This window comes from Salvia splendens, chromosome 8 (genome assembly GCF_004379255.2).
Source record: "Salvia splendens isolate huo1 chromosome 8, SspV2, whole genome shotgun sequence".
Classification (NCBI taxonomy): Eukaryota; Viridiplantae; Streptophyta; class Magnoliopsida; order Lamiales; family Lamiaceae; genus Salvia; species Salvia splendens.
In genome coordinates, this window is record NC_056039.1 from 31,203,669 (window position 1) to 31,215,702 (window position 12,034).

Sequence of the window (12,034 nt, forward strand, 5' to 3'; positions counted from 1 at the left end):
ATACCATCTCTTAACTGTCTCATCCCTTCATTATTCATGGACCCCATTGCACTTTTTACCACATCTCTTAACTAAGAGACAACACATGCATCCCTCCATCTCTTAACCATCTCAACCCTTAACTATTCATTCAATTTCATTATTTATTTTTATTTCCAACAAATTCAATCAATATTTCATTGAAATATTAAATTAATACTAATAATTCATAAAATCATTAAAAATCATGAAATTACAACATCCGAAAATACGAAAAATACATAATTGAAATACTAATATTACAATTTATTGAAATCCGCATAATCAAGGAAAGTGATGCGGTGATCGTCTAACGGTTGCCAAATTTTTCTCAAATGTGCTCCATTAGATCCTCTTGGAGTTGGGGATGGGCCATAGAATCACGTGTCCTTTCCCGAACAGATATTCGCTCTTGCAAAGAAGGATGCACTCCACTGCGAGGTGGATTACTTGCGGAAGAGCTTCCCGCGGTTTCAGGGTCGAACTAATTTCCCGCATTATGTCCTTCGTCGGTGACAATCATGTTGTGCAAGACTATGCTCGTATACTTGATGTCGACCATATTCTCCATAAACCACGTACGGGCCGGGGCAGCGAGTGGGCGTCACGCCCGCACCAGAGCTCGCTACGTGGAGCTGGCGCGTGGCGAGATGGCACGCCGACCCACCCTCCCCCCAAGCTAAGCGACGAGACCGAGCACCCTCGGCGAGACGAGACAGCAACGAGCTGCCGCTGCTGATGCCCTAATGGTTTTAATTTTAATAGTTTATAACTTTATAATTAAACTGCCCATTATAAATTAACATACATAGATGAGATAATTCGCAATAATTTGTGATTTAATGGGATATTTATTTCTAAAATAAAAATATTGATAATATAATAATTATACTTTACTTCCATTGATCTAAGTTTTATACTCACTCCGTTCCACAGTAATAGAGGCATTTCATTTTGAACACTCGTTTTAGAAAAATGATAATAAATGGTTAAAGTATTGAGAAATAGTAAAGTAAGATAGAGAATATGGTAGATAATATTTTTCTCTACCCTATTCTCTATCTTACTTTTACTCTATCTCTACTTTAGCTATTTATTATCATTTTTTCAAAATGAGCACTCAAAATGAAATGTTTCTATTACTGTGGAACGGAGCGAGTGTATTGTTAAAAGTTAAAACCCTAACAATGTATAATTCCAGCGTTTAAATAGTAAAACCTTCAATAGCTTATAGGAAAACCGTTTATATGCGGCTTATAATCACTGAATAATTCTTGTCCCAAGTAGCTTTGCCAGCAAATAAACAAGAAAAAGGTGTGTGTGAAAGGTATCGAACTTTCTTAATTGATGCCTTGGTGGTTTAGTTATTGTCAAATTATTAATTATACCAGCATTTAATTTTATAAATCTTAGTACTTATCGCATACAATTATGTTTCTATTTATTAATTGGCATACTTCCAAAACTATTAATCTATTTAAAGAAGCGTCACATTCATACGACTGGAGTTCTAAGCTACACCAACTACAATAAAATATTAGGTAACTTGTGCTGCAATTTAATGTTAATGAGATTAGACGAGTAATCAAAACTCTAATCTGAAATTAAATGAGGGTACTGTCAACTGTGGGCTAACTGATATCAAAACTCCCTTTTCATATTTTTATACGTATGAAACTCGCAACTACTATTATTGATGTGCACTTAGAAATCTCGTAAAATCACACGGTCGTAAATCTAACAATGATGCTGATAAGTGATAAATGATAATGGAAGATGGCTTGATGATTAATGAGTTTTCTAAAACCAAATATCTCATATTTGAATCGCTGTAAAGCATGGATTGAATTTGTCACATCTAATTTTTGGAATATGGTTTATCCATTATGGAGTATTTGATTTGCATACTATTATGGTTTTGATAATTTACATACTATACGTGCATGACAAATGCACATAGTGAATTCTATAGATATTATGATATTCCACAATTCTTTTTTCTTTAATTTTGACTTTCATGTGCACTCATATTCATATTCACATCGGAGAATCTTCAATTACTCATTTACTAAAACATATCCATCCAGTCATATTTAATAATTCAGTAGACCCTATTAATTGCATTTGGAATGAGCATCAAATTAGGGGTATTATTAAAAAATAAATAATTTTAAGCTTTAAAATAACAAAACTAATTGACTTCTTCGAGCTAGTGTATTGTGCAAATCGAATGAACAAATGATGGTAGACGACGCGAGGAGATTACGTGGTTCAATCTCTTTCGAGATCTACATCCACGGACGAAAATGGAGTTGTTCTTATTCAATCACCAACTAAGAATCAGAGATACAATTACAACTGAACTCTCTAAACTAATCTCTCTCAATCGAAACTATCTTGCTCGAGTGAATTGCTTCTTGGATCAGCTATGTGTTGTGTGTATTGTGTGTATCTCTCGCCCTCTCTCTCTTTCTGTTATACAACATATATACACAGTTTCCAGAACTAGCATTTGGGTAAAACCGTCTATCTAACCCGAGCTTCTTCTTGAGTTGGGCTGAGCTGGGCCAGAGAGAGTAATCTGATGTGGGCCTGGGCTCAGTTTCTTCAAGCCTTACTGCAATGCAGCTACACCACTTCAAATCTCCACCTTAGCTGAATTGTTGGAACACCTCCATCCTCATCAACCACCTTCATCTCCGAGGAACAAGCCCAACCAAGTCCAAGCAATGTTCAAACTTAGAACTTGGTAGAGATTTGGTGAGCATGTCAGCTGCATTCTCTGTAGTATGCACCTTCTTTACACACACTACCCCTTTTCTTACTTCATCTCTTACAAAATGAAGTTTGACATCAATATGCTTACTCTTTTCATGGAAAACTTGATGTCTTGACAGACTTATAGCACTATTATTGTCGCAGAGGATAGTCACTGTATCTTGATGGACTCCAAAATCTTCAAGGATCCCCTTTAACCAAATTGCCTCTTTCACTGCCTCAGCCAAAGCAATGTACTCAGCTTCCGTTGTTGAGAGTGCAACCACCGATTGCAAACTCGACTTCCAACTAACTGCTGTCCCATAAATCTTGAATATATATGCTGATTGTGATTTTCTGCTATCCAAATGTGCTGCATAATCAGCATCACAATACCCAATCAACTCATCAGTCTCTACATCGTCTTGCTTAGAGTATAACAAGCCATGACTCTGAGTACCTAGTAAGTACCTTAAAGTCCATTTCAATGCCTGCCAGTGAGTCTCTCCATGATCACTCATATACCTACTAGTCAAGCTTATAGCATAGGCCAAATCAGGACGGGTGCAAACCATAGTATACATTATACTGCCTACTATGCTTGCATAAGGCACTTTAGACATCCTCTTTCTTTCTGCATCAGTTTTTGGGCTTTGTTCAGAGCTCAGTTTGTATTGCTGACTTGATGGAGTTGAGACTTGTTTAGAGTCAGTCATCTGAAACTTACTCAACATCTTTCTGACATAGCTGTGTTGTATCAGCCATAAGCTTCCTTTTGCTCTATCTCTTATGATGTCCATCCCAAGTATCCTCTTCGCATTTCCCAAGTCTTTCATTTCAAAAGCTGCCTCAAGCTCCACCTTGACTTGAGCAATCTCTGATTTGCTTGGTCCTGCCACAAGCATATCATCTACATATAGTAGCAGGTATGCGATTGGTTTACTTTCCTTGTATCTGATATATACACAACTGTCGAATGATGACTTCCTAAATCCCATCTTCATCATCTGCTCATCGAATTTAAGGTACCACTGTCGGCTGCTTTGCTTCAGCCCATAGATGCTCCTTTTAAGAAGACAAACTTTATCTTCATCTCCGGGTTTGACAAAGCCTTGTGGCTGTTCCATATATATAACTTCCTCTAATTCCCCATGCAAGAAGGCAGTTTTTACGTCTAGCTGTTGCAATTCCCAATTCCGATGGGCCACTATTGCCAACAATATTCGGATAGAGCTATGCTTTACAACCGGGGAAAATACCTCATTGTAGTCAATCCCCTCCTCTTGCGTGAAACCTCTTGCCACAAGCCTTGCTTTGAACCTAATAGAGTCATTCTGTGAGGCCTCCACCTTCCTCTTGTATATCCACTTGCAACTAATGGGCCTCTGTTGGATCATGGATCTCAAAACCAAAACCCAAGTTTTATTTTTTAGCAGTGACTCTATTTCCTCATTCATTGCAGTAATCCATTTCTGTCTATCCCTGCTTCCAATAGCCTCTTTGTAGTTGCTCGGTTCATTCAACTCCAGCTCTTCTGCAATGCAAAGAGCATAATATACAAAATCTGCATCTCTGAACCTTGCAGGTGGTCTGACCTCCCTTCTAGTTCTATCTCTTGCTAGCAAGTAACCATCATCATTACCTTGGTTACCAACTGAGGGTGGAGGATACTCAGGTTGTGGGCCTGATGAACTGCCATGATCACTTGAATCTGCTGAGTTGTGTTCATAATCAGCACCTATCACGGTATCCTGATCACTCTTATCACCAAGATCATCCTGATCACTTTTATCACCAAGATCATGGTTTATGTCAGACTTCACACTCTGACCTTGTGACTCCGTGACTGAAGCTGCATCTTTGTACGGCATCTCCAATTCATTGAAAACAACATCTCGGCTGATAATAATCTTTTGGTTCCCACTTTCTGTACTCCATAATCTGTAGGCCTTGACTCCAGTTTGATATCCCAGAAAAATGCACTTTAAGGCCCTCGGCTCCAGCTTCCCTTGCCTAATATGTGCATATGCCCTGCACCCAAAGGTTTTCAAGTTTCTGTAACTGCCATGACTGCCATACCATCTGTTGTCGGGAGTATCATGGCTGATAGCTGAACTAGGACATTTATTTATCATCTTTGCAGCCGTTGAAACTGCCTCTGCCCAGAACCTCTTTGGAACACCAGATGTGATCAACATACACCTAACCCTTTCCAACAAGGTTCTGTTCATTCGTTCCGCTGTCCCATTTTGCTGCGGATTCCCAGGTGCGGTCCTGTGCCTTTTAATCCCATATTTCTTGCAATAGTTCTCAAACTCTCTTGATAAAAATTCCAAGCCGTTGTCCGTTCTAAGGCACCTCAGACCATGCCCCTTTTCCACCTTCACAGCTTCATGCCAACTCCTAAACTTTTCAAATGCCTCTGATTTTTCCTTGAGAATATACACCCAAACTTTCCTACTGAAATCATCAATAATGCTCAAGAAATACCTCCCCCCTCCTATCGAGTTGGTTGAACATGGCCCCCACAGATCACTGTGGCAATAATCAAGAGGCTTACTCGAGGTGTGTTTACCTGTTTGGTATGGGAGCTTCTTTCCTTTTCCAAGCTGGCATGATTCGCACATCTTCGAGTATTCAGGATCGACTCCTTGGATTAGCCCCTTGCGAGCTAACTCCTTCATCCCTCTCTGTCCCACATGACCAAGCCGGTTATGCCAAGTTTCATAATCACTGCTCTCTGACACGAGTGCGCTTCCTTGGATGGTCTCAGCATCCAAATAATACAAGCTATTTTTTCTTATAGCTCTCATGATGATGTCCTTCCCGTTCAGTACTTTCATACAGCCATGTGATGACTCAAATGAATACCCCTTTAATTCCAACGTTCCCAAAGAGATTAAGTTTCTCTTTATATCAGGGATGTATCTAACTCCAGTCAAAAGCTTAACCGAACTATCATGAATCTTGAATCTAATATTACCAATTCCATGTACCTTGCATACCTGATTATTCCCCAAAAGGACTGTGCCAGTAGCTTCCTTAAGATTCTCAAACCATGCCCTATGTGAGCAAATGTGAAACGAGCAGCCGGAATCCATTATCCAAGATTCTGCTATTTCTTTGCCAACCACGTTCAAAGCTTGAGCTGGCTCCATTTCCTCCGCACAATCAGCAGTGCTAGAATTCCCATTCTCTTCAGCTTGCTTTCTTTTGAATGCGTAGCAATTCTTCTTGAGATGACCAGGCTTGCCACACCAATGACATTTCCTGGTTTCTTTGTCACTGTCAAGAGATTTTTGCCCCTGCATCTTGGGTTTGCCAGCTCCATCCTTGCCCTTGGATTGCTTCTTTCCCTTGTACTTCTTAATATTCAGAGCCTCAGCTGCACTGTCACGGCTCGTGCTTGCTGCTGAGCTTGATACCTTCTGCAACTCCCTAGCCTTCAAGGCACATTGCACTTCCTCGAGGGTAATTGTTTTCTCCCTCCCATACAACATGGCGTCTTTGAGGTGATCGAATGATCTTGGTAGCGCATTGAGAAGCAGGATGGCCTTATCTTCAGCATCAAGAATTACATCGATGTTTTCAAGGTCATCGATCGCTTTATTGAATTCATCGAGCTGCTCCTCTATAGCTTTCCCTTCTTGGAATTTATAGGAGTACAATCTTTGTTTCATATAGAGGCGGTTGGCAAGAGACTTCACCATGTAGAGATGCTCGAGTTTATCCCAAATTCCAGCAGCTGTAGTCTCCTTTGACACTTCCCTGAGCACTTTATCGCCCAAGCACAGAACAATGGCACTATGTGCCTTCTCAAACATCTCCTTTTTCTTGAGAGTCTGCTTCGGATCCTCTCCATCGGCGACCTCTGGCGTCTTGGACTTGATCGCCTCAGCTAGCCCTTGCTGAATCAATAAGGCCTTCATCTTTATCCGCCAAAGCCCAAAATCATTCCGGCCTGTGAACTTCTCCGCTTCGATCCTCGGCGTCGTCATCGAATCCTTCCCACAGACGGCGCCAATTTGTTGTGCAAATCGAATGAACAAATGATGGTAGACGACGCGAGGAGATTACGTGGTTCAATCTCTTTCGAGATCTACATCCACGGACGAAAATGGAGTTGTTCTTATTCAATCACCAACTAAGAATCAGAGATACAATTACAACTGAACTCTCTAAACTAATCTCTCTCAATCGAAACTATCTTGCTCGAGTGAATTGCTTCTTGGATCAGCTATGTGTTGTGTGTATTGTGTGTATCTCTCGCCCTCTCTCTCTTTCTGTTATACAACATATATACACAGTTTCCAGAACTAGCATTTGGGTAAAACCGTCTATCTAACCCGAGCTTCTTCTTGAGTTGGGCTGAGCTGGGCCAGAGAGAGTAATCTGATGTGGGCCTGGGCTCAGTTTCTTCAAGCCTTACTGCAATGCAGCTACACCACTTCATAGTGTATTGGAGAAATCAAACTGGATACAAGTAAAATATCTGGTATCATGAATGTTGGCACCGCAACCATGAACCAAACAACCGTGTAGTATATTTTTCAAAATATAAATATATTGACTTTTCCATATTTTACTTGTCGGATTAGATCTTAGCAATATGTGAGAGCGACCAGATGAAATTACACCAGGTAAGATGATTAGACTTAATTAGACTCATTCAAAAATATAGAGATTAATCGGTTTTAATTGGTTATTTCTTTTATAGTACTAGCAATTATGCGATAATGTGAGCTCATCTAAATGTTCCCTAGCTATCATATTCGTAGGTTTCTCATACATTGCTTAAATGAATTATTGTATTAATGTATTGTATTGTATTTTGTTATGAATTTCTCATTTCAAACTGTCTGTATTTACCAATAGATGTCCGTTGGTAATCCGTCAATGAACCTGTCCCGGCATCTATTTTTAGAGTTTCCGCCTGAAGTTCGTCGGTAATTTTGATTAAGGCATGATTTTTTGGATTTAACTTTTTTTAGTGTGTGATTAACTAGAATCCGAAATCTATATTTCGCTTAGGGCCTCATTTTTTAATGCAAATATTCAAATATTGATATGAAACCATTACCTAATACTCATAAGCGTCTCACATTTTATTTGCTTATTTGTTTTAGGAGAACGTGTTATTTTGAATCATAGACATGGATCATTACAAATATTATCACAAACTATTACTATCAATGTCCTTATATCACAATACATAGTAAACATTGTAGAAATAATACAATCCCAGAATTATGGAACAGAGAAAATAGTGAAAAGTTAAATGTGACATATTTTGTGGGCAAACTAAAAATGAAAGTGTGGCATCTATTATGAGATAGATGAAGTATTAGTTTTATAGTAATTTATGAGTGAAATTGAACTAGTGAAAAGTGAGATCAATTACCAAAAGTAGTAAAAGTGAAGTGGAACAATTAATATGACAGAGATTAAAATGGAAAATTGAGACACATAATAGGGGATGGGGGAAGTACTATTTTTATTTTTGTCCACTCCATAAAATTAGTCCACATCCATATCTCTAAATAGTGCACATCCATTTATTAAAATTTGTGTATTTCTATAAAGTGGGTCGCATTCTTCATTAACAATACTCCAACTACTTTTTCAATTGTATGTCTCTCACACTTTACCAATTACTAATACTTCATCCATCCCATAGAAATAGATCATATTTATTTTTCCGTCAGTCCCATAGAACTAATTCATATTCATTTATGAAACATTTTTACCCTTCTCTTTTACTTTATTGTTTATGGGTCCCACCATCTACGACATTATTTCAACTATTTTTTCTAATTTTCTTTACTTTATGAATTGCACATTAAAACGTGTGTCAACCCACCTATTTCTAAGAGATATACGGAGTAAGACGGAGAAAGTATGTATCATTGCCGATAAGGCTCAACTTAAAAGGTAACGATAAAATTTTATTTTCCTTTTTTTCCAACACCATATCTTTGATTTTTTTTTGTTATAGTTCACTAGTCTAATAATAGTATGTATTATTTTCTTTTTTATCTGTCTCATACTCTTTTTTCTCTTATTGGACATGATCCACTCTTTTTTCTCTTATTGGACATGATCCATTCTTTACTAATATAACTTTAATTATTTTTTTCTTTTTACCCCTCTTTTACTTTATCAATTAAGAACTAAAACTCGTATCTCTGTCATAAGATGGAGGGAGTATATTTTGTTAACGAGGGTAAGATTTATTAACAAAATGTCACAATCTGCAACCAAATGTTGTTGATAAGATTACATTGAATATGCCACTGTAGATTTAAAATCCACTAAATTACTATGAAATGTCTCAATTTGGCATTTAATTTATTGAACCTATAAATGTAACATATTGTAATGATGTCGCACAATATACAAAATCCAGTCATAATATTCAACAATTAACAAGGGGAAATCTGGTTCGGAAGTGCGGATAATTAAAAGTAATCAATAAAAATAGCCGTGATTAAGAGAGACGGAGGGGGCCAATTAGATTAATCACAACCCATAAATTCTACATTAATGGTCCCTTTCACATTGCAATAAAAAAATGATCAACTTTGGATCACTTCCACATTTGCTTGCACGTCCTCTCTCTCTCTCTCTAAACTACACAATAATCCATCTGTCAGCATTTGTCGGCCCCATATTATAATCCTCTCTCCCTCTATATTATTGTTCTCATCAATCTCTCTCTCTCTCTCTCACCACCATCTCCGCCGCCATGAACGCCGGATTCACCCGCCACCGCTTCGCCAACGACCTCGACGACTCCGATTACTCCGCCAGCAACAGCGGCGGAGATTCCCCGCGCTCCAAGATCGCTTCCACTTCCTCCTCCAAGAGAAGGTAAATATCCTCTCATGTGCATGCATATGAAGACAATTAAGAGAGTAATTAAGTAGACTAATCGGTTTAATTATAATCTGCAGTAGGAGAGCTACACAGAAGAGAGTTGTGTCAGTGCCGATCAAGGACGTTGAGGGATTAAGGCAGAAAGGTGATCAGATTGGATCTCCGCCGTCCGATTCTTGGGCGTGGAGGAAGTACGGCCAAAAGCCAATCAAAGGCTCCCCATATCCGAGGCAATTAACTTAATTAGCCGCTAACTATGCTCAATTAGGGTTCAATTTGGGGCTAATTAGTGCAGTATTATTGCAGAGGATATTATAGGTGCAGTAGCTCAAAAGGATGTCCAGCAAGAAAACAAGTGGAGAGGAGTCGATTGGACCCTAAAATGTTGGTGGTGACGTATTATTGCGACCACAACCACAATTGGCCGGTTTCCAAGGCCGGCCACCACAAAACCACCGCCGCCAGAAACGTCAAAACTCCGATTTCGGAGGAGGATGAAGAAGAGGAAGAGGAAGGCGGGGAGGAAGAAGTGGAGAAGAAGCCTACGGTTAATCTTTCCGATCAATCTCACGAGGAATCCGAATTCACGGCGGCGGAGAACAAATTCAGCAGTAGCATTAACGGCGGCGAAGGGATGTTCATCCAAAACGGCGAATTCGGATGGTTTGCTGATTTCGAATCGGCAAATTGCACTATGTTGGAGAGCCCGATGCTGGCGGAGGACAGGATTAGTGCCGACAGCGAGATGGCGATGATTTTCACGATGAGGGAGGAGGATGAGTCGCTCTTCGCTGATCTCGGCGAGTTGCCGGAGTGCTCCACCGTGTTCCGCCGTGGGATGGTGGAGAGAGAGGCGGAGCAGAGGCGGCCGGGATTGGCGACCACCGGCTGAGATGGCGGGTGATGTGACTTAGATTTTTATTTATTTTTAATTATTAAAAAAGAAATGTTGAGGGAAGGTTCTTTTGTAATTTTTTAATGTTATTTTACTACTATTTGTCAACAGGGTAGAGGTTAGAAAATGATTTGTTTGTTTGGGTGGTTGAAGTCATAAATTAAATCTCCTTGTAATTAACACCATTGCTTGTCTGTTTCTCTCACTACTATCTTTTTAAAATATCGATCAACTATATATTAGGTCTTGATGATTGAAAATATTAATACATATTTAATTGAAATATTGAGCCTCTATCTGTCGCATGTGTATAATGTATTGATCGACCAGCACTATTATGGGTTTTAAAAAATAAAGGGATATTAATCCATTATAATGAGTGACACTAAACAATGAACAATCGTACTTCCTTTGTTCCATGTTACTTGAGACATTACTTTTTAACACAAGATTTAAGATAGTTGTGTTTAGTGAGTTAAATAAAATAGATTAGAGAATAAAGTAAGAAAAATAAGTGAGAGTAAAGTAAAAGAGTGAATCAAGTAAGTGAGATTAGATATTTTGTTTTTAGCCATAAAGAAAAATGATTGGGACAGTTCAAAATGGAATACCACTCAAATAACTTGGGAATAACTTGAGAGAGAGGGAGTATTATGATTGTCCACATAAAGAGTTTAAAATTATTTTAAATGATTATTGTTATTATTATTAATATATATGTATATATAATAAAAATTTCCTGTTGGTTGTCATAATTTGATTGTTATATAATTGCATAAATCAAATAATTAAATCAGGTAGACCATGATACCACTAATTATTAAGTGCTATCGCTTTCAACAAATTATACAAGTGGGGATCGAGTTCAAAGAAATATACTAGGAAAGCATATCAAATGTTCTTTTGAAACTTACCACATTAGATATATAGTTGATGAAGTAAAAGTAAAAATATAAAGCAAATTGCAAGGAATTAGTAAATGTAAAATATAAATCTTGAGATCAGCCCTTGTAAGCGCATTTTACGTGTGGTGAATTGATGTTATATATTGTTGTTTATAATAATCATGCATAGCCAATCATTATTAGCAATCAAACTTAAATCTTTGACATTATATTTGTAAAGCTCAAAATTGATCTTAAACATATGAGCAAAATATGAAGTTAGGTCTAAAACATTCATTTTTTTTTAAAATTGAGTCCTAAACAAATGAAACCATCGCCGGATCAGTCTTTTTCTTACTGTTCCGTTAAAAATTGACTGTCAACGCCCAATTAGTGATATTTTGACCCAATTAGTGTACTAATACATAATTAGTCAAAATAAAATTAAATTAAAGAAATTTTTTAAAAAAATTCAAAATAAACTTTCTTTTTCTTCTCTCCCATATCTCTTAATTATTTATTTTTGGAATTATATATATGGAGTATTATTTTATTTTAATTAATTCCAAAATATATAAAAATAAAATAAAATATTTTGGAATTA

General features: G+C 37.8%; 1 protein-coding gene across 1 annotated transcript; it reads left to right on the plus strand.

Annotated features, from left to right (window-relative positions):
- Positions 1-9,358: 9,358 nt before the first annotated feature.
- Positions 9,359-10,731, plus strand: LOC121744844 (probable WRKY transcription factor 65). The gene is made up of 3 exons (XM_042138515.1): positions 9,359-9,645; positions 9,729-9,881; positions 9,958-10,731. Exons 1-3 carry the CDS (start codon positions 9,521-9,523, stop codon positions 10,541-10,543), a joined length of 864 nt encoding a protein of 287 aa, XP_041994449.1. The 5' UTR covers positions 9,359-9,520; the 3' UTR covers positions 10,544-10,731.
- The last annotated feature ends 1,303 nt before the right edge of the window (positions 10,732-12,034 follow it).